The 23,987-nt window shown below is 41.4% G+C and overlaps 1 protein-coding gene across 5 annotated transcripts in view; it reads left to right on the forward strand.

The window, feature by feature from the left end:
• TUBGCP5 (tubulin gamma complex associated protein 5) overlaps positions 1 to 23,987 on the forward strand; it is a 103,918-nt gene that overhangs the window by 59,022 nt on the left and 20,909 nt on the right. For all 5 annotated transcript variants that reach the window (XM_023743635.1, XM_006102193.3, XM_023743636.1 and 2 more), the window contains 6 exons: positions 2,968 to 3,170; positions 10,404 to 10,519; positions 11,782 to 12,050; positions 16,491 to 16,689; positions 17,773 to 17,961; positions 19,085 to 19,267. In XM_023743635.1, coding sequence (XP_023599403.1) covers positions 2,968 to 3,170; positions 10,404 to 10,519; positions 11,782 to 12,050; positions 16,491 to 16,689; positions 17,773 to 17,961; positions 19,085 to 19,267 — 1,159 coding nt within the window. The remainder of the gene's footprint in view (positions 1 to 2,967; positions 3,171 to 10,403; positions 10,520 to 11,781; positions 12,051 to 16,490; positions 16,690 to 17,772; positions 17,962 to 19,084; positions 19,268 to 23,987) is intronic.

Here is a 23,987-nt window from a genome sequence, read left to right on the forward strand (position 1 = left end):
TACCCCCCAGTGTCTTATGTCCATTAGTTATGGTTATATGGATGCATACAAGTCCTTCGGTTGATCTCTTACCCCCCTCCCTCCTGCCCCCCAACCCTCCCTGGTCTTCCCACTGCAGTCTGACAATCAGTTTGAGGCAGCTCTGCCTCTGTATCTATTATTGTTCAAAAGTTTGTAATGGTCTCTATTATCCATGAATGAGTGAGATCATGTGGTATTTTTCCTTCATTGACTGGCTTGTTTCACTTAGCATAATGCTCTCCAGTTCCATCCATGCTGTTGCAAATGGTAAGAGTTCCTTCTTTTTTACAGCAGCATAATATTCCATCGTGTAGATGTACCACAGTTTTCTAATCCATTCATCTACTGATGGGCACTTAGGCTGTTTCCAGATCTTAGCTATGGTGAATTGTGCTGCTATGAACATAGGGGTGCACATATCCTTTCTGATTGGTGTTTCTGGTTTCTTGGGATATATTCCTAGAAGTGGGATCACAGGGTCAAATGGGAGTTCCATTTCCAGTTTTTTGAGGAAACTCCATACTGTCTTCCATAGTGGCTGCACCAGTCTGCCTTCCCACCAGCAGTGCACAAGTGTTCCTTTTTCTCCACATCCTCTCCAGCACTTGTCGTTTGTTGATTTGTTGATGATAGCCATTCTGACAGGTGTGAGATGGTACCTCATTGTTGTTTTGATTTGCATCTCTCGGATGATCAGTGACTTTGAGCATGTTTTCATGTGTCTCTTGGCTTTCTGAATGTCCTCTTTTGAAAGGTGTCTATTTAGATCCTTTGCCCATTTTTTGATTGGATTGTTTATCTTCTTTTTGTTAAGTTGTATGAGTTCCCTATAAATTTTGGAGATTAGGCCCTTATCAGATATGACGTTGGCAAATATGTTTTCCCTATTTTTTATTTTTTTAATATATAGATTTGAGAGAGAGAGAGGAAGGGAAAGAGAAAAACATTGATTTGTTGTTCCACCCATCCATGCATTTGTTCATTGCTTCTTGTATAGGCCCTGACCAGAGATCGAACCCGCAACCTTGATGTATCAGAACAATGCTCTAACCAACTGAGCTACCAGCCAAAGCCCCTTTTGGTGGACATTTAGGTTGTTTCTGATCTTTTGCTATTGCCAACTACTGCAGTGATAACCTCTTATGTATAATTCACAGTGTACGTGTGCAGCAAGTTATCTATAGCATAAATTCTTAACACATTGCAGACAGATCACGAGAATTCTCATGTTTTCATATTACACAGTGTTTTACAAAGTATCATACTTTAAAAAAGATATTAGCTTGTAAGAACATGTAATCAATAACTTCAAAATGCAATGGGTATTTAGTACATTGTTTGCGGGTAGTTTTTATCACGCTCTAACAGGTGGCTCTACTTCTTACAGTCAAAGTAAAACATAAAAATACGTTTCCCGCATACAATGTGTTAATTTTAAAGCCTGCCTTTAACATTTCTGTAAAACTAGAGGCCCCGTGCACGAAATTCATGCACGGGGGGGGGGGGGGGGGGGGGGTCCCTCAGTCCGGCCTGCACCCTCTCCAATCCGGGACCCCTCTGGGGATGTCCGACTGCCTCTCACAATCTGGGACCGCTGGCTCCTAACAGCTCGCCTGCCTGCCTGCCTGATCGCCCCTAACCACCTCTGCCTCACCCCACACCCAGGACCCAGGATTCCCTCCTTCGGCCCGTCGCAGGCACCCGCGACCCGGGCTTCCCTCCCTCTGGCCAGCTGCAGGCACCCAGGATTCAGGCAGGCTTTACCTGGGCCAGCTGCAGCCACAGGTGCCCAGGACCGTGGGGCAGGCAGCTTGTCCCTCTCCTGGGCAGCAGGTTGGCTGGTTCCCATTCCTCTCTCGCGAGCTCATTTGTGCCTGGCTGGTCCCCATTCCTCTCTCTCCAGTGTTAAGTGTCTGAGCAGTTCTGGAATGAGGGTGTGAGAGTGTGATGACCATTTGCATATTAGCTCTTTATTATATAGGATGTTTTTTGTACTCATTCAATAGAAACTTATCTGGCCACTGGGTAAAGCTAGCAATAAAACTACTGATCTGCAGTGTGTAAGGGTGGAAGTGCTGGGCCAAGGAGGTGTTATGGCATGTGTAATTTTGATAGATTCCTCCACATTGTTCAATAGGTACAGATAAGTAACTTCATTCTTACAGGCAGTATATATGAATACCTGTTTCCTCATAGTCTTGCCAACAGTGTGTTATCAGACTTTTTGATACCAATATGACAGGTGTGAAATGGTGACCCAGTGTCGGTTTCCTCCTCAACTTTTATTTACAACTACTGCACAGGGTAGTGCTGAGTCCTGTGTTCCCATCACCCCACGTCCCCAATGGGTTACATAACTACAGTCTGTTACCAAACCAGGAAATTGACATGGCATATTGATTAACCAATCTACAGACCTGATGTGGGTTTCATCAGTTTGCAGGTACTTGCTTTTTTGTTGGGAGGGGGGAGGAGCTAGTAATACCTGTGTGCAGTCGGCGACATTTTGTCGCATGTGTAGATTCACATAATCACCTCCATGTTTGGGACTCAGAGTTGTGCCATCCCCACAGAGGGACTTGCTCCTGCTCCCCCTCTGTAGTCAGTCACCCTCCCCTCCCCTCACTGAAATAGTAGCCCATTGTAGTCTGGGATTTTTTCCCCACAATGTAGTTTTAATTTGTATTCTTTTATTACAAGTGAGATTGAGTATCTTTCTATATGTTTAGGAATCACTTGTGTTTCTTTTTCTGTCAGTTCCTTTATACATTATTTTTCTCCTTTTTTTGCTCCCCTTTAGGAAGTACTTTCTTTAGGAAAATGAATCCTTTGTGATACAAGATGAAAACCCAGCATCCTCTGTTGGCTCTGCCTTTCCATAATGGCTGAACACATTTGAAAGCATATTTTTCCTGGCTAATGAGTTTGATTTCTTGATATTTTCAGATACAACAATAACTCTTGCCATAGTAGTGGACAAGTTGTCACCTCGACTGGCTCAGCTGAAGGTTCTGCACAAAGTCTTTAGCACTGGGATAGCAGAAGTCCCACCGGACACTCGGAATGTCGTGCGGGCATCTCACCTGCTTAACACCCTGTACAAGGCCATTCTTGAATATGACGATGTTGGAGAAGCCTCTGAGCAAACCGTATGTGGGCCCTCATCTAGTCTAAAGTGTGTGGCTCTATTCTGCCCAGCTAAGGGAGTGGTGCACAGCTGTCATAGCTTTTGTAAAAACAATGCTTAAGTAATGCTGTGCCAGACACTTGTGCAGGGTTTTTAAATTAGCTTCTAAGTTATAATTGCCATGATCACCAAAAGGATGAGGAAAGGACAAAGCAAAACATAAAACAAGATGTGAAAAATACCTAGCTAAATTACATAGATATTTGCAATAACCATTTTTTTTAAATCTTTATTGTTGAAAGTATTACATGTCCCCTTTTTTCCCTCATTGACCCCACCAGCCCACCCCTGCCCCTCACCCTAGGCCTTCACTACCCTATTGTCTATGTTAATGGGCCATGCATATATGCATACAAGGTCCTTGGTTGATTACCTCCCACTCACCCAGCCCCCCCACCTCACCTCTGAGATTCCTCAGTCTGTTCCATGCTTCCATGTCTCTAGATCCACTCCATTCATCACTTTATTACATTCCACATGTGAGTGACATCATGTGATAATTGTCTTTCTCTGACTGACCTATTTCGCTTAGCATAATACTCTCCAGGTGCCTCCATGCTGTCTCAAAAGATAAGAGATCCTTCTTTTTTACTGCTGCATAGTATCCCATGGTATAAGTGTACTACAGCTTTTTATCCACTCATCTCCTGATGGGCACTTGGGCTGTTTCCAGATCTTCGCTATTGTAAATTGTGTTGCTATGAACACAGGGGTGCATACATTCTTTCTGATTGGTGTTTTGGGTTTCTTAGGATATATTTCTAAAAGTAAGATCACTGGGTCAAATGGCAGTTCCATATTCAATTTTTTGAGGCAACTCCACACTGTTTTCCATAATGGCTGCACCAGTCTTCGTTCCCACCAGCAGTGCACAACGGTTCCCTTTTCACTACATCCTCACCAGCACTAATCATTTGTTGATTTGTTGAAGATAGCCATTCTGACAGGAGTGAGGTGATACCTCATTGTCGTTTTAATTTGCATCTCTCTGATGATCAGTGACTTTGAGCATGTTTTCATATGTCTCTTGGCCATCTGTATGTCCACTTTGGAGAGGTGTCTATTTAGATCCTTTGCCCATTTTTTTATTGTTTGTCTTCCTTTTGTTAAGTTGTGAGTTCCTTATATATTTTGGATATTAATCCTTTATCAAATATATCATTGCCAAATATGTTCTCCCATACAGTGGGCTTTTTTCGTTTTGTTGGTGGTTTCTTTTGCTGTGCAGAAGCTTTTTATTTTCATGTAGTCCCATTTGTTTATTTTCTCCTTAGTTTCTTTTGTTCTAGGAGATGTATTAATAAACATATTGCTACAAGAGATGTCTGAGATTTGGCTGCCTATGGTTTCTTTTGAGATTTTTATTGTTTCACTACATACATTTAAGTCCTGTATCAATTTTGAGTTTATTCTTGTGTATGGTGTAAGTTGGTGCTCTAGTTTCATTTTTTTGCATGTATCTTTTCAATTTTCCCAACACCATTTATTGAAAAGACTGTCTTGACGCCATTGTATGCTCTTGCCTCCTTTGTCAAATATTGAGCCTAATGGCTTGGGTCAATTTCTGGGGTCTCTGTTCTATTCCATTGATCTGTATGCCTTTTCTTGTGTCAGTACCAGGCTCTTTGGAACACAGTAGCTTTAAAGCAGCGGTTCTCAACCTGTGGGTCTCGACCCCTTTGGGGGTCAAACAACCCTTTCACAGGGGTCACCTAAGACCATCAGAAAACACATATGTAATTACATATTGTTTTTGTGATTAATCACTATGCTTTAATTATGTTCAATTTGTAACAATGAAAATACATCCTGCATATCAGATATTTACATTACGATTCATAAGAGTAGCAAAATTACAGTTATGAAGTAGCAACGAAAATAATTTTATGGTTGGGGGTCACCACAACATGAGGAACTGTATTAAAGGGTCGCAGCATTAGGAAGGTTGAGAACCACTGCTTTAGAGTAAACTTGAAATCTGGTGTTGTGATTCCTCCAACTTTGTTCTTCTTTCTGAAGATTGCTGCAGCTATTTGAGATCTTTTTTAGTTTCATATAAATGTTTGAAGTGTTTATTCTAGATCTGTGAAATATGCTGTTGTTATTTTAATAGGGATTGCATTGAATCTGTAGATTACCGTGTATAGTATGGGCATTTTAATGTTAATTCTACCAATCCATGAACACAGTATATTCTTCCACTTGTTTATATCTTCTCTGTCTCTTTTTTCAATATACTGTAGATTTCTGAGTATAAGTCTTTTACCTCCTTGGTTAAGTTTATTCCTAAGTGCCTTAATTTTTTTTGTTGCAATGGTAAATGGGATTGTTTGTTTAGTTTCTCTTTCTGGAAATTCATTATTGGTGTATAAAAAAGGCATCGATTTTGGGGTGTTGGTTTTGTATCCTGCTACATTGCCAAATTCATTTATTAAATGTAGTATTTTTTTGGTGGAGTCTTTAGGGTTTTCTATGTCCAGTATCATATCAAGAGATTTTCACTTCTTCCTTTCCAATTTGGATGCCTTTATTTCTTCTTCTTGTCTGATCATTGTGGCTAGGACTTCCAGTGCTATGTTGAATAAGAGTGGTGAAAGTGGGTATCCCTGGAATAAATGCCACTTGGTCATGGTGTATGATCTTTCTAATGTAATGCTGGATCCAATTTGCTAACATTTTGTTGAGGATTTTAGCATCTAGGTTTATCAGGGATATTGGCCTGTAATTCTCTTCCTTTATAGTGTCTTTATCTGGTTTTGGAATTAGGATAATGCTGGCCTCATAAAAAGTGTTTGGAAGTGTTCCTTCCTCTTGGATTTTCTGAAATAGTTTGAGGACGATAGTTATTAGATCTTCTTTGAATGTTTGGTAAAACTCCCCTGTGAAGCATCCAGACTTAAATTGTTTGCTGGGGTTTTTTTACTGCTTCTATTTCCTCAGTTGTTATTGGCCTATTCAGGTTTTCTGATTCTTCCCGATTTGGTTTTAGGAGATTGTATTTTTCTAGGAATTTCTCCATTTCATCCACATTGTCCAGCTTGTTGGCATTTAGTTGTTCATAGTATTTGCTTATAATTATTTGTATTTCTTTGGTATCAGTGTTTACTTTACTACTTTCGTTTCTGATTTTATTTATTTGAGTCCTCGCTCTTTGTTTCTTGATGAGTCTGCTAACAGTTCATCAATCTTCGTTATCTTTTCAAAGAACCAGCTCTTTTTTTCATTTATTTTTTTTGTATTTTTTTTTTTTAGTCTCTATATAATTTACTTCTGCTCTAATATTTATTATATCCTTCCTCCTACTTACTCTGGGCTATTATTGTTCTCTTTATAATTCTTTAAGTTGTAGGGTTAAATAGTTCATTATTAATATTTCTTGTTTTTTGAGGTATGCTTGTAGTGCTATGAACTTCCCTCTAAGGACTGCTTTTTCTGTGTCCCAGAGGTTTTTGTTTGTTGTGTGTTCCCAGGAAGTTTTTTATTTCTTTGCTGATCTCATTGGCAACCCATTCATTGTTTAATAACATGCTATTTACCCTCCATGTGTTTGAATGTTTGGGGGTGTTTTTTACTGTAGTTGATTTCTAATTTCATTCCACTGTGATCTGAGAAGATGTTTGATATGATTTTAATCTTCTTGAACTTGTAGAGACTTGTTTTGGGTCCTAACATGTGGTCTATCTTTGTGAATGATCCATGTGCACTTGAGAAGAATGTATATTCTGCTGCTTTGGGATGAAATGTTCTATAAATGTCAGTTAAATCCTCCTGATCCAGTGTGTCCTTTAGCGTCACTGTTTGCTTGTTAATTTTTTGTCTGGAAGATCTATCCAGTGAAGTCAGTGGGATGTTAAAGTCCCCTACTATGACTGTATTGTTGTCAGTCTCTTCCTTAAAGTCCTCTAAAAGTTTTTTTTATGTATTTTGGTGCTTATAGATTGAGTGCATATATATTTACCAAGGTTATATCCTCCTGTTGGATCAATCCCCTTAGTATCATGTAGTGACCTTTGTTGTCTCTTGTGATGGCCTTCATTTTGAGTTTATTTTTTCAGATACGAGTATTGCTACCACCGCTTTTTTTGTTTGTTTCCACTTGCATGAAAATTTTTTTCTATTCCTTCACTCTAGTCCTGTGTCAGTCTTTTGTTCTGAGGTGGGCCTCTTGTAGACAGCATATAGTTGGGTCATGTTTTTTTATCCATGTTTTTTCAGCTACCCAATGTCTTTTGTTTTGAGCACTTAATTCATTTACATTTAAGGTTATCATGATAGATACCTTATTTATTGCCATTTAAATTCGGTATGCCTAGGTTTCTATTTCTTCTTCTCATAGCAGTCTCTTTAGCATTTCTTGTAATGCTGTCTTGGTGGTGATGAACTCCTTTAGCTTTTTTTTGTCTGGGAAGCTCTTTATTTCACCATTTATTTTGAGTGATAGACTTGATGGATGTAGTAATCTTGGTTTCAGATCCTTGCTTTCCATTACCTTGAGTACTTCATGCAATTTTCTTTTGGCCTATAGAGTTTCTGAAGAGAAATCAGCTGACAGCCTTATACGGCAGCTCCTTTGTAGGTATCAAATTGCTTTTCTCTTGCTGCCTTTAAAATTCTCTCTTTGTCTTTAATTTGGCATCTTCATTGTGTTGTGTCTGGGCATGGTCCTGTTTGGGTTCTTTTTTCTTGGGATTCTCTGTGCATCCTGAGCTTGTGTGACTTTTTCCTTTACCAAGCTAGTGAAGTTTTCTGCCATTATTTCTTCAAACATATTATCTGTACCTTGCTCCCCTTCTTTCCCTTCTGGCACACCTATCATGCGAATATTGTTGCATTTCATGTTGTCCCATAGCTCCCTTAAGCTGTCCCCCTGTATTTTGTTTTTTCTCTTTTTGGTTCTCTGATTGAGTGATTTTTTTTTTCTTTCCTGTCTTCTAAGTCACTGATCTGATACTCAGCTTTTGCTAATCTGCTGTGTATTCTTTCCAATGTCTTCTATGTCATACTTTATTTACACTTGTTCTTTTTTTCATAATTACTATATCTTTTCTCATGCTGTTGAGCATCTTTGCCATTATTCTGAACTCTGTATCAGATAAGTTTCTTATCTACATCTCATTTATCTCTCCTTCTGGAGAATTCTCTTATTCTTTCATTTGGGGGTTGTTTTTCTGACCCCCTAGTTTGGCTGCCTGTTAAGGTTTGTGACTACGTATGAGGAACATCTGCTACTCCTCTACACCTCTGTCTCTTGTGCAGGACAGTGTCAGATGCTATTTCTGACTAGTTAGATTAGACAAAGATGCAAAGCCTCCAGAGACTCTCCTCTCTCTGCAGACTAATTGAGTTCAGTCTTGAGTAGCCCTCAGTTAGTCGTCCAGAGGTGGGGCGAGAGGTTTCCCAACAGGGTGGGGCAGTTGCTTCTGCCTGGAGACTTATTGTTATTCTCAGTCTCATAATGGACCTCATAAACTCCACACATGGGGCATGGTGTTTTCCAATAGTGTGGATCAGCTGTCTTCCCTCCAAGCAAAACTGCCTGAATAGCAAAGGTTTGCTGCGAACGATGTCCTCTGCAGCATGAGGAAATGACCTAGCCTCACCCCATAACAAAGAAACAGAATTTCCGGAGGATGAGGCCCAGAAATCAGGATTTTAAAAAGATTCCCAGGTGATTCTAATGTGCAGCCAAGGTTGAGAACCACTGATCTACACTGAGTGGCCAGATTATTATGACCACCTGACATTTGTAGGCAAATTAGCCGTACACTGCATCATATGGGATATGGAAGCCAAAGGCCTGTTTGAACACCTTTGCTGTCTGCAGTTACCAAGATAAAACATCTCCAATTCACACAGGAACACAAGGATTGGACAGTCGAGCATTGGAAAAAAGTCATGTGGTCCGATGAATCACATTTCCAGTTGCATCATGCAGATGGCAGAGTGAGAATTTGGTGGAAACAGCATGAAAGCATGCACCCCGCATGCATGAGTACAACCCTTCAAGCTGGTGGGGCAGTGTTATGGTTTGGGGCATGTTTCCCTGGCATGATTTGGGCCCTTTAATTCGTGTGGAACAACGTCTGAATAGCACAACCTACCTAAGTATCGTTGCTGATCAAGTTCATCCTATCATGTTGATGGCGTATCCCAATGGAGATGGCTTCTTCCAACAAGACAATGCACCATGCCACGGTGCTCGTATTGTGCAGGAGTGGTTTCAAGAACATGAGGGAGACTTTACCTTGCTTAGGTGGCCCCCACAATCACCAGATCTCAATCCAATTGAGCATTTGTGGGACAAAGTTAAAAGAGCCATCAGGCAGCTGGTTCCACAACCATCAAATCTCACAGAACTGGACAGTGCTATTCAACAGGCATGGTGTCAGATTCCTCACATCACCTTTCAACATCTCGTGGAGTCAATGCAAAGAAGAATCACCGCAGTATTGAAGGCAAAAGTTGGCCCAACGAAGTACTGATGGGGTGATCATAATAATCTGACCACTCAGTGTAATAACCCGGCGGTCTTAGTTCAATTCCCGTTCAGAGTACTTGCCTGTGTTCTGGGCTCAATCCCTAGTCAGGGGCATGCAAGAAGCAGCCAATCAATGGTTCTTTCTCATCATGATGTTTCTGTTTCTCCCTCTTCCTTCCTCTCTGAAATTATATTTTAAAAAATGTATTTTAAAAAAATGCAAATCTATGATATCAGGCACCAAGAGCAGTCAGATTCATAGAAACAGAAAGTAGGATGGTGGTACATATTTTAGGTATATTTCCTAGTTTGTTAGTGTACTGTTTTCTCAACATTTTTGTGCTGCAGTTTAGTCCAAAGGCAGTTAATTTCTTTCTGCTATGCAATTTTTTTGTATAATAGAATGAAATCATTTCCTCATTCTTAATGGCCATCTTGCTAATTGCATCATTTAGGTAGGGAAACTGTATCCCTATTGTCCCTGGGTAACCATCACTCTCAGGAGGGCCCTGGTATGGACTAGAGACATGTGCTCATCTCACATATAGGTGAGTTTTTTTGGTCAGGATCTTATAACATGTTTTTAATTTTTAATTTTTTGTTTCAAACAATAGAAATCTGGTAATTTTTTTAAAAGGTGTTTCAGAAATGTTTGCAACTCATTTCATGCAGAGATGAGAGTGCTGTAAGTGTGGGCTGTGCACGCTGTCTCCACAGGTCTCACTGCTTTTCTCTCTCTGGGTGGAAACCGTGAGGCCATACCTGCAGATTGTGGACGAGTGGATTGTGCACGGCCACCTATGCGACTGCGCCCGGGAATTCATCATCCAGAGGTGACTGGGGCAATCACAGGTTCATGGGTATAGGCGTCATCTTTGTCTTGTGTTAGAATCACCTGCGTCCATTCGAGTAGAAGACATGAGTCCCAGCCCCAAAATATATTTTTCCAAGTTTATGTCAGTTCACAGCTTTTCTTTGCAAATCACATTTTTGAGTGATAGTGTGTTCATGAAGGGCTGGGCTGGTAAAACGCACACTGCTTTTCATACAATGAGTTCAGGTAACAACCAATAGGCTTCAGTCATTCCAATATAAGTCATCAGTAAGACAAAAGTATGACAATAGTACAGAATTGGCCTCTAATATATTTATTTCTCCAAATTAGCTACCCCACAATTAATTGTTTTTTCCAAATAGAATCTGCCATGTGGAACTGTCCACATCTCAACTCTGAAGTTGTGCACTGTGTAGGTTTGATTGACAGCTTTCCATGTACCTGGGCAAACACGGCAGCTGTGATTCCGCAGAGTTCTGGAATGGTGGCCCTGTTTCCAGTGCTAGATAAAGGAGCCAGCCTTTCCTCAAGTCAATCTCGTGTCCCTTCTGTCCTGTTTCATCTTTCTTAACAATTTTTGTAAAAATGGTATTCTGACTATTCTTAGATGGTGATGAGTATCTATCATTTCATTATTAAAAGCAGTCCAGCCCTAGCCGGTTTGGCTCAGTAGATAGAGCATTGGCCTGCAGACTGAAGAGTCCTGGGCTCGATTCCAGTTAAGGGCCCGTACCTCCATTGCAGGCTTCCAACTCTGGTCTGAGGGCCTGCAGGAGGCAACCAATTGATGTGTCTCTCTCACATGAGTGTATCTCTCTGTCTCTCCCACATCAGTGTTTCTCTCTGTCTCTCCCCTCTCCCTTCCATTTTCTCTAAAAATCAGTGGAAAATATATCCTTGGGCAAGTATTTAAAAATATCAAAAACAGTCCAGTTAAGAATCTATGTGGGGAAAAAGATGAGGAATCTGAAGATTACCCTCAGAGGAGATGAACAAATTCATCATAGTTTGTTTAATTCCAATTCAAGAAACTTTCTACTTAGATTTTACCTCAGTTTTTCAGTGTATTTATCCACTTTTCCATGTTAAACTGAAGTCAGATAAAATATCCCCTGTTATTCATGGACATTGCTTCGTTTTAGCAGTAATTGCTGTTACTATGTTTTGGAATGTCTGGATGATATGACTAAGCTAGAACACATATACTGTTGTTTTGGGGGGGCGGGGAATTAACATTTAAATTATTTTGAATCTCTATAGAAACAAAAATGTTCCAGTAAATCACAGAGACTTTTGGTATGCGACGTACACGCTGTACAGTATATCAGAAAAGACAGAAAATGAAGAAAAAATGAGTGATAATGCCAGTGCAAGTTCTGGCAGTGACCAGGGGCCCTCCAGCCGACAGCACACCATGGTGTCCTTCCTTAGACCCGTCCTGAAGCAGATCATCATGGCTGGAAAGTCCATGCAGCTGCTCAAACACCTGCAGGTTGGGGACAGCACCATGTGCCAGGCCACGGCCAGAGGTGGGACCCTTTCCTTGTGCCTCTCCCATAGCATCGTGGTGATTGCTTTCTTGACTCTTGTCATCTGAGATACATAATGGTGTAGTTTGAAAATCATCAAAGACTTCTAGTTACATGGACATTTTCACCATGATCAAGTGAATGGATTATGCTACTCCTGATTGAAAAAAGTTTGTCCTCATTGGGAATTTTTTTGTTGTTTTTAAATCTTTATTCTTGAGAGTATTACAGATGTCCCTGTTTTTACCCCCATTGCCCCACTCCACCCGGTTCCCACCCTACCCCAGGTCTTCACCACACTACTGTCTGTGTCCATAGGTAAGATCTTTGATTAATCTCTTCCCACGCCCCCATTCCCTCTGAGATTTGTCAGTCTGTTCCATGCTTCCATGCCTGTGATTCTTTTTTTTTTTTTTTAATATTCTATTGATTTTTTACAGAGAGGAAGGGAGAGGGATAGAGAGTCGGAAACATCGATGAGAAACATCAATCAGCTGCCTCTTGCACACTCCCCACTGGGGACGTGCCCGCAACCAAGGCACATGCCCCTGACCGGAATCGAACCTGGGACCCTTGAGTCCGCAGGCCGAAGCTTTATCCACTGAGCCAAACCGGTTAGGGCCCTGTGATTCTTTTTTATTCACCAGTTTATTTTGTTCCTTAGATTTCTTGTTCATTTATTTTTATTTTTAGATTCAATTGTTGATAGATATGTATTTGTTGCCATTTTATTGTTCATATTTTTAATCTCTTCCTCCTCCTCTTCCTCTTCTTTTTTTTTTAAATTTATTTGTATTGCTTTCAGAAAGGAAGGGAGAGGGATAGAGAGATAGAAACATCAATGATGAGAGAGAATCACTGATCAGCTGCCTCCTGCACTCCCCCCCACTGGGGTTCGAGCCCACAACCCAGGCATATACCCTGACCAGGAATCAAGCCGTGACCTCCTAGTTCATAGGTCAACACTCAACCACTGAGCCATGCTGGCTGGGCTTATTCTTCCTCTTCTTAAGGAATATTTTTGGAAGGAACCAAGATGGCAGCACAGGTAAATGCCTGTACTTGCTGCCTCCCACAATCACATAAAAATTACAACTAAAATACAAAACAACTATCATCCAGAACCTTGGGAAAGCTGGCTGAGCGGAAGTACTACAATTAGAGAGGTAAAGAAGAAAGCACACTGAGACTGGTAGGAGGTGCGGAGGCGCGGAACAGGCTGGTTCGGCACCCGGGTGTGCTGCTTTTTTAATCGGGAGGAGATCACCTCTGTGAAGGCTGCCCAGAGGAGCGAGCGGTCCCAGCCCACACCAGACCCCCAGCCCAGGGTTCCAGAGCTGGGGAAAGAAGTCCCTACGGGCAGTAAGAACTACGGACTGTAAAAACCAGTGCGGATTGGGGCTGAGTGACACACAGGCTGCTGGAGACCCAGCTGCTCCTCTTAAAAGGCCAGCACCTCAAACTGAATTTACAAGCTCCCACTTCCTCTGAGCTCCAGTGCTGGGTGAGGCTCTGGGGGACCGATGAACTCCTTTAACCTTTTCTTGTTTGTGAAGCAATTTATTTGATCCTCAATTCTAAATGAGAGCTTTGCTTGGTAGAGTAATCTTGGTTGTAGGTCCTCACTGTTCATCACTTTGAATATATCTTGCCACTCCCTCTGGCCTGCAAAGTTTCTGTTGAAAAATCAGCTGACAGTGTTATGGGAGCTCCCTTGTAGGAAACTAACTGCTTTTCTCTTGCTGCTTTTAAGATTCTCTCTGTCTTTAATCCTTGGCATTTTAATTATAATGTGTCTTGGTGTGGGCCTCTTTGGGTTCCTCTTGTTTGGGACTCTGTGCTTCCTGGACTTGTATATATATTTTTTCACCAGGTAGGGGAAGTTTTCTGTCATTATTTCTTCAAATAGGTTTTCAATATCTTGCTTTCTCTCATCTTCTTCTGGCACCCCCATGTGAATGTTGGTACGCTTGAAGTTGTCCCACAGGCTCTTTAACACTATCTTCATACTTTTGGATTCTTTCTTCTTTTTGCTCTTTTGATTGGGAGTTTTTTGCTTTCTCACATTCCAAATCGTTTATTTGATTCTTGAAATCTTCTACTCTACTGTTGAATTCCTGTAAATTATTCTTTATTTCAGTTAATGTATGCTTCATTTCTGATGGGTCCTTTTTCATGTCTTTGATATTCTCACTAAGATCCTTGAAAGTCTCATAAAAATCCTTGACTAACCTTATAACCATAGTTTTGAACTCTGTATCCAGTAGTTTGCTTGCTTTTGTGACATGTTTCTTTGTCTCCGCATTTTGGCTGCTCCCTGTTTATTTCTATGTGTTAGGTAGAGCTGCTATGTCTCCTGGAATTGGTAGAGTGTCCTTGTGTAGTAGGTGTCCTGTGGGGCCCAGTGGCTCAGCCTCCCCAATCACCTGAGCTGGGCACTCTAGGTGGGCACACCCTGTAGTTGAGCCTTGATTGTTGTTGGCATCACTGGGAGGAATTGACCTCCAGGCCAATAGGCTGTGAGGACCAGCTGCAACTGCAGTGGGAGAGCTGCTGTGTAGGAGGCACCCTTATGGAGCAGGACTTGCTTTAGTGGGACTTTGCTGTTCGCTGAGTCTGCCCCTTGAGTGTATCACTCGTAGATGTGTAGAGTTGTAATCTGCTATGGTATGAAGCTGTCCACTGTAGGGTGCACTGGTTCTGGGGCCTCCAGGGAGGTGCAAAGTCAGCTACTGCCTATGCTCTGCCTAGGACCACCTGGCACGAGCTGCGGAGTGATCTGCAGATGGCTGCTACTTATCTAAGGCTTAGAGGTGCTGAGGAGAGGCCATGCTGTGAAACAAGACAGGCTGCTGCTAGTGCCAGGCCTGGGCCCTCTTATTGAGAGGTATGGGACATGCTGAGGCCAGCTGCTGCTTGTTCGAAAGATTTTAGCAAAGTGTGAAGTCTGAGCCAGGAGAGCCTATTCATTTGGTAAGACCACTGCAACAGCTTGGATTCAGGCTGCAAATTGTATGGGGTGGGATCTCAGGGAGTCACCAGGGTGGGGTGAAGAGTGTGAGCCAGGTTTATGGAGACTCAGATATGACACCTGTCTGCGGGCTCTGTTGGGGGAGGGCTCAGCATAGGAACAATGACAGCTCCCCTGTCGGAGAATGCTGCCCCCCAGTTCCCACCCTGATGCCAAACAATTCAGTTCCTCCCCATATCTCCTGCACCTTTCCAGCTACTGCCCGAGCGCTGGAGCTCAGAGGCAGCAAGTCAGTGTCAGTTCATGTGCTGAACCTTTAAGAGGAACACTCGTGACACCAGCAGCCTGTGTCACTCAGTCGTAGTCCCCAATGGTTTTTACAGCCTGAAGTTACAGGGATGCTCTTCCCAGCTCTGGAACCCTTGGCTGAGGGCTCTGGTGTGGGGCTGGGACACCTTGCTTCTCACATAGATCTCCACAACCAAGATATCCCTCCCGATTAAAAGAATACCACACATGGGTGTCAGACCACTCTGTTCTATGGCTCCGCCCCTCCTACCAGCCTCAGTGTGCTTTCTTCTTTAATCCTCTAGTTGTAGGACTTCCATTTAGCCGGATTTCGGATGGTTCTGAATGCTGGTGATTCTGTATTTTAGTTGTAATTTTGATGTGGTTGTGGGAGGCAGCAAGTACTGCGTTTACCTACACCAGCATCTTGACCAGAAATCTCATATCTTTTTTATGTGCTTTAATAATATTTTCACTTTGTAATATTTCTCTTTTGAATGAATAGTAAAATGTCTTGAGCTTTTCAAGGCCACTGTTAGCAGTGTTTTTTTCCAGTAAAATTAAGACTTCCCTTAGTGTTATTATCAAAGTACTGTACGGTGTCATAGTGACTTAACTTTCAAGTATCCTGTTCAGGGGTGTTACCTTGTTCAGGAAAAAATTAGGTTACACTTTAATGTTTCACCATGAATTTTGCAGTTGTTTGACAGAATGTAAAAATGTTTAGTGGCACTGTATTTTAAAGGTAACGAAACAGGAATAGACCCTCATAATCCAAAGGAAAAATACCAGGCTATATTTAGACAAAGTTACATAATACAGTGGGGCCTTGACTTACGAGTTTAATTCGTTCCGTGATGGAGCTCGTAACTCAAATTACTCGTATGTCAAATCATAAAGTGAACGAGTGAGACACGTGATGCTGGGCTGATGTTGTGGCGTTCACTGTGATGTTCGCTGCGCCAACTAGCGGTGGGGTATCTGAAGCTGGCTCGTAACCCGAATTTTAGCTCGCAACTCAAAGCAAAAAATCAGCCGAGAGACAGCTCGTATCTCGAAAAACTCGTTAGTTGGGACACTCGTAAGTCAAGTCCCCACTGTAATTCTGAATGCTACTTATATTATTTACTAGAACATGGCTAATAACATTAAGTAACTTGACATATTTCTTTATGTTTTAGATGCAGGAAGAAAAGACTTATATAGCCTCTTCCTGGAATCTGTGCAGTCACGCCTTCGACATGGAGAAGAAGCCCATACACAGCCCCTCACTGAGCAGCAGGCAGCCCAGGGGAACCTCATTAGGATGCAGTCCATTGCGGAACGACACCTGGAGCTGGATGATGCTCACGACCCCCTACTGGCAGTCAACTTTGCCAGGTGAAATCCAACTGCAACATCTTTGATGGTTGAAATAGCAGAATCTGTGCAGGATTTAGTAATGGTTTATTTCTGCTAGGTGGAGCTTTCCAGCCTTAAAAATAAAAACTTTGTAGCCTCTCCTACCTCATGAATGGAATACAGGATACTGTGTTCACTTATTTCAGGTGTCTCATTTGGCCTCCATGTTGGTGAAAGTCCACAGATTATCACGTGCCCTAGGCCCAAGGGAGTGCTGTCACTGGAACCGGAGATGCTCTAAAAAGTCTGGGTTCTGCCTGGCCGGGTGGCTCAGTTGGTTGAGCATCGTACTGTGCACAAAAAGGTTGCTGGTTCAATTCCCAGTCGGGGCGTGTTTGGAAGGCAACCCATTGATGTTTCTCTCTCACATCAATGCTTCCCTCCCACCCCCACTCCCTTCCTCTATGCATGTCCTTGGGTGAGGATTTTTTTTAAGTCTGGGTTATGGACGGACATCAGAAATATTGAGTTAGACCTTCCTTATGTGCAGAATGTACCTTGACCCTTTGAAGCATTTAGGGATTAATACAACACAGTGCCCCTCATCATCTGATGGCCGTCACTCACTACCAGCAACCGAATGGCTACAAGTACTTGATCCTAAAGACAAAAGTGACTTTGAAAAACTGATCCACCCAAAGTATTTTATTTTGTTTTGTTTATCCTCACCCAAGGATATTTTTTCCATTGATTTTTTTTTTTTTTTTTTAGAGAGAGTGGAAGGGAGGTGGGGGGGGGTGAGAGAGAGAGAAACATGGATGTGAGAAAGACACATCGATTGGTTGCCTCCCACACAAGTCCGGATCAGGGCCGGGGATCGAGCCCACAACTGAGGCACATGCCCTTGACTGGAATTGAACTTGCAACTCTTCAGTCCATGGGCCCACGTTCTAACCATTGAGCAACTAGCTAGGGCCACTCAAAGTATATTTTGAGGAAAAAGACTTTCTCTTTCTGTAGTAGTTGGTAATTTAAGACTAACAAAATGGTACTCTGGAGTTTAAGAAAATTCTCTTGACAGCTGCTCTTAAAAAGAAGACTCATTTTTTTGTGTGTGTAAAGGTTGTATTTGGAACAGAGTGACTTTCACGAGAAGTTTGCTGGTGGAGATGTATGTATGGATAGATCCTCGGAATCTGTGACGTGCCAGACGTTTGAATTCACGCTGAGATCTTGCCTCTATCCCCATATTGACAAGCAGTATCTAGATTGCTGTGGAAACCTCATGCAAACGCTGAAGAAAGATTACAGGTATAAAGGAGTTCTGTTTTGGAAGTAGTCTGTAGTTTATTGTACTTTAAGAACAGTTGAGGTTATTTTAAAACCTGTATTTCAAGTTAAGCTTTATTAGAGTAGGAAATAGTTATGCAGTAAACAATTTTCTTTTGAAAGAATCAGTTAACCATTAATGTTTTCTTAACTATGTTGTGAAATTTAATTTTTTGTTTCTGAGATGCTATCCCAAAAGAAAAACAGATAAAGCATGTTGCACAAAATGCCCATCACAAAATTTGCTATCAGAGTAAAAAACATGAAATTGCGTTCTTTAAATTATGGCATATCTATAAATATGCCATATTCATATCATGTGTGAATTTTGTAAAGTTCATACAAATAATATTTATACAGAGTATTTAATGACATATTTTGTTCTTAAAACTTAAAAAGCAGGATATCTATAATAATAAAGGCGTAATATGCAAATCGACCAAACAGCCAAACAGCGGAATGACCGTCCGGAGGACCTTCTGGACAAAGCAGGGGCTGTGAGGGCCTACTCTTGCACAAATTTCGTTCACCGGGCCTCTAGTGTTATATAATGAGGACTATATATTTTTAATGCATAGAAAAAAGACTAGGAAGAAATACCCCAAATATTAACAGTGGAAATTCACTATGAATAGTAGGATTTGGATTCACTTTTTTTTTTTTTTTTTAATCCTCACCGGAGGATATGTTTTCATTGATTTTTTAGAAGATAAGGAGGGGTGGAGGGAGGGAGAGAGAAAGACAGAGAGAGAGAGAAACATTGATCAGTTGCCTCCTGTATGTGCCCCAACTGGCAATCAAACCTGCACCCTTTCAGTGTATGGGATGATGCCCAACCAACTGAGCCACACCAGCCAGAGCTGTATTCACTATTTTTTATTACACTTTTGTGACTGCCCAGTTTTCTACGTGATGGAAAAATAACTTTCTGATTATTAAAATAAAGCACATACTATTTTTATTATTAACAATGTATTTAAGAGGTGTTAGTGTCTCTGATTTTAGTCATTGTGGCATGTAAACCTGTTTCACTGGAAATGGTAGCATACAAACCTGTTACTGATGGAGAATCCTGGCTCGTGTTGCTTATTTTCTCTCCCTTCAGGTTGGTGGAGTACTTGCAGGCCATGAGGAATTTTTTTTTAATGGAGGGTGGAGATACCATGTATGACTTCTACACATCAATTTTTGACAAAATAAGAGAAAAGGAAACCTGGCAAAATGTGTCTTTTCTTAACGTCCAGCTCCAAGAAGCAGTAGGACAGCGTTATCCTGAAGACAGTTCACGGTAAAATATGGGAGGCACCTATCATATTCAATATTACAAAGTAATCCACGTGCCATGAACCCTTCTATGAATTTTTGTCTATATAATCTTATTTAATCTTCACACTAACCCTATGGATTTTGCTACTATTATTTCACATATTGGAAAACCAAGGCAGCAGGAAGCTGTGACTTGCCCACTGAGCAAAAGGGGGTGACGCGATGGGACTATTCTGCTGTCAGGCTGTGCTGCTGTGGGCTGTGCCACCTCCCTGCCAGGGGCTACACCCTCCAGCCAGCTGCCTGGCCTCCTTCGTGATCGTCTCAGATGGTCTGTGGGAGCTCCGGCCTTGTGGACCCTCACTCCCGCCACACGCTGCTCAGACCGCTCACAGCCAGCCAGGCTCAGGAGGGAGAGTAGATGCCACCGCTGGTGGGCAGAGTCACATGCTTTCAGCTCTTCCTCCTGCTGAGCACCTGGGCCAGGCCTGGGAGTTGGTGCCGCCAAGTCTTCGTAGCACAGAGACCCCTTCCGCCCCATCATGCTCAGTCCCTTTCTCATTCCCCTTTGAAATAAATAACAATAATGGTTAACATGGCTGCGTGCCACTTTTAAGGCATATTCTCACAGCCATGCTGCTTACTGACCATCTGTTACTAGTAGTAGATAGAATAATTTTTGTTTTCATTTCATTCTCTTATTACCTTTGATTCTTCCATAAAAACAGAATTTCATCAATTATGTAGTTAGTAAAAGCAGGATAACTGCTCAGTTATTTTCCAAATAAGAAGTTAGTGCCCAGCACCCCCTAGAGGGGACCAGAGAAGTTTATGTTTTTCAATATCAGTAGAAACCCATGAATTTTGCTATTTTTAATAAGTTTTCATCTATGACATTCATTTTTTAAAAATATTTTTAGACATGAAGGAAGGAAGAGGAAGAGAAAAACATCGATGTTAGAGAGAAACATGGATCCTGCACACCACCTACGGGGATCGAGCTCAACACCGGGCCTGTGCCCTGTGTATGGGATGCCGCCCAACCAGCTGAACCACACTGGCCAGGGCTGCAGTCAGTCTTTTCTTGTTGCTCAGACTGTCCAGGCTCGTCCTGTTCTCGTCCCGCCCAGATCCAGTGCCTCTCACCAGCGCTCGGCTGTTGGGAGGCTTCAGAAGCCGTCGGCTGGGTGCTGGAGCACACCCACCGGCCCTGGGTTGTCACCACTCTGGGCTCTCTGTGTGGACAGAGCTAGGCAACATGTAGAAAGAGAGAAGGATGTAAGCTGTTATCGATATTTTCAGTGGATGTTAAAGATGACAGATTTCATTTCTTTTTTTTAAAATTGTTTTATTGCTTAAAGTATTACAAAGAGTAGTACATATGTCTCCTTTTTTTTTAACCCCCTTGACATTCCCCCACCCTCCCCTACCCCCAGTGTCTTGTGTCCATTGATTATGCTTATATGCATGCATACAAGTCCTTCGGTTGATCTCTTACTACCCCCTCCCGCCCCCCAACCCTCCCCAGCCTTCCCTCTGTAGTTTGACAGTCTGTTCAAGGCTGCTCTGCCTCTGTATCTATTTTTATTCATCAGTTTATAATGGTCTTTATTATCCATAAATGAGTGAGATCATGTGGTATTTTTCCTTCATTGACTGGCTTATTTCACTTAGCATAATGCTCTCCAGTTCCATCCATGCTGTTGCAAATGGTAAGAATTCCTTCTTTTTTACAGCAGCATAGTATTCCATCGTGTAGATGTACCACAGTTTTCTAATCCATTCATCTGCTGATCGGCACTTAGGCTGTTTCCAGATCTTCGCTATGGTAAATTGTGCTGCTATGAACATAAGGATGTATCTATCCTTTCTGATTGATGTTTCTGGTTTCTTGGGATATATTCCTAGAAGTGGGATCACGGGGTCAAATGGGAGTTCCATTTTTAACTTTTTGAGGAAACTCCATACTGTCTTCCATAGTGGCTGCACCAGTCTGCATTCCCACCAGCAGTGCACGAGTGTTCCCTTTTCTCCACATCCTCTCCAGCACTTGTCGTTTGTTGATTTGTTGATGATAGCCATTCTGACAGGTGTGAGATGGTACCTCATTGTTGTTTTGATTTGCATCTCTCGAATGATTAATGACTTTGAGTATATTTTCATGTGTCTCTTGGCTTTCTGAATGTCCTCTTTTGAAAAGTGTCTACTTAGGTCCTTTGTCCATTTTTTGATTGGATTGTTTATCTTCCTTTTGTTAAGTTGTAAGAGTTCCCTATAAATGTTGGAGAATAAACCCTTATTGGTGATGACATTGGCAAATATGTTTTCCCATGCAGTGGGCTTCCTTGTTGTTTTGTTGATGGTTTCTTTTGCTGTGCAGAAGCTTTTTATTTTGATGTAGTCCCATTTGTTTATTTTCTCTTTAGTTTCCATTGCCCTAGGAGCTGTATCAGTGAAAAAATTGCTTCGGCATATGTCTAAGATTTTGTTGCCTTTGGATTCCTCTAGTATTTTTTTAAATATATTTTATTGATTTTTTACAGAGAGGAAGGGAGAGGGATAGAGTGTCAGAAACATCGATGAGCGAGAAACATCGACCAGCTGCCTCCTGCACACCCCCCACTGGGGATGTGCCCGCAGCCAAGGTACATGCCCTTGACCGGAATCGAACCTGGGACCCTTCAGTCCGCAGGCCGACGCTCTATCCACTGAGCCAAATCGGTTAGGGCTCCTCTAGTATTTTTATGGTTACTCGTCTTACATTTAAGTCCTTTATCCATTTTGAGTTTATTTTTGTGTATGGTGTAAGTTGGTGGTCTAGTTTCATTTTATTGAACTTTGTCAAATGCTTTTTCTGCATCAATTGATATGACTATGTGTTTTTTTCTTTCAATTTTTTTATGTGATGTACCACGTTTGTTGATTTGCGGATATTGTACCATCCTTGCATCCCTGGGATAAATCCTACTTGGTCATGGTGTATGATCTTTCTGATGTACTGCTGGATCCAATTTGCTAACATTTTGTTGAGGATTTTGGCATCTATGTTCATGAGGGATATTGGCCTGTAAGTCTCTTTCATTGTGTTGTCTTTACCTGGTTTTGGTATTAGGGTGATGATGGCTTCATAGAATGAGCTTGGAAGTGTTCCTTCCTCTTGAATTTTTTGTAGTAGTCTGAGGAGGATAGGTTTTAATTCTTCCTTGAATATTTGGTAAAACTCCCCTGTGAAGCCGTCTGGTCCTGGGGTTTTGTTTGCTGGAAGCTTTTTGATGACTGCTTCCATTTCTTCCATAGTTATTGGCCTATTGAGATTTTTGGATTCTTCCTGATTAAGTTTTAGAAGGTTGTATTTCTCTAGGAATATGTCTATTTCCTCCAGGTTGTCTAGTTTGTTGTAGTAGAGTTGTTCATAGTATTTTTTAACAATCATTTGTATTTCTGTGGGGTCTGTTGTTATTTCACCTCTATCGTTTCTGATTTTGTTTATTTGGGTCCTCTATCTTTACTTCTTGGTGAGCCTGGCTAGAGGTTTGTCAATCTTGTTTATCCTTTCAAAAAACCAGCTCTAAGTTTTATTGATCTTATGTATTGTTTTTTTTTTGGTCTCTATGTCATTTATTTCTGCTCTGATCTTTATTATCTCCTTCCTCTGCTCACTCTGGGCTTTTCTTGTTGCTCTCTTTCTAATTCTTTGAGTTGTAGAGTTAGATGATATACTACCATTTTTTCTTGTTTTTTGAGATAGGCCTGTAGAGCTATAAACTTCCCTCTCAGGACTGCTTTCATTGTGTCACATAGGTTTTGGATTGTTGTGTTTTCATTGTCATTAGTTTCCAGGATGTTTTCAATTTCTTCTTTGATCTCATTGGTAACCCAATCAATATTTAATAACATGCTATTCAGCTTCCAAGTGTTTGAGTGTTTTGGGTTGTTTTTATTGTAGTTTTTTCCTAATATTAAGCCATTGTGGTCTGAGAAGATGCTTGGTATGATTTCAATCTTCTTGAATTTGGGGAGACTTTGCTTGTGACCCAATATGTGGTCTATTTTTGAAAATGTCCCATGTGCACTGGAGAAGAACGTATATTCTGCAGCTTTAGGGTGAGATGTTCTGAAGATGTCAATTAAGTCCATCTGATCTAGTGAGTCATTTTGGATTGCTGTTTCTTTGCTGATTTTTTGTCTAGAGGATTTATCCAGTTATGTCAGTGGTGTATGAAAGTCCCCTACTATGATTGTATTGTTGTTGATCTCTATCTCTCCATTGATACCTTCCAGGAGTTTTTTTTATGTATTTGGGTGCTCCTGCATTGGGTGCATATATGTTTATCACGGTTATATCCTCCTGTTGTATCAATCCCTTTAGTATTATGAAGTGGCCTTCCTTATCTCTTGTTATGGCCTTCACTTTGAGGTCTATTTTGTCCATTATAAGTATTGCTACCCCAGCTTTTTTTTCGTTTCCATTTGCCTGAAAGATATTTTTCCATTCCTTCACTTTCAGTCTGTGTGAGTCCCTTGTTCTGAGGTGGGTCTCTTGTAGACAGCAAATGTATGGGTCATGTTTTTTTATCCATTCAGCCACTTGATGTCTTTTGATTGGAGCATTTAGTCCATTTACGTTTAAAGTTATTATTGAAAGGTACTTGTTTGTAGCCATTTCTATTTTTTGTGCCTGTTTTCTTTCTTAGCTTTTTATTTCTTCTTTTTACACCAGTCCCTTTAGCATTTCTTGCATT

The sequence above is a fragment of the Myotis lucifugus genome, unplaced genomic scaffold, assembly GCF_000147115.1.
Source record: "Myotis lucifugus unplaced genomic scaffold, Myoluc2.0 scaffold_404, whole genome shotgun sequence".
Lineage (NCBI taxonomy): Eukaryota > Metazoa > Chordata > Mammalia > Chiroptera > Vespertilionidae > Myotis > Myotis lucifugus.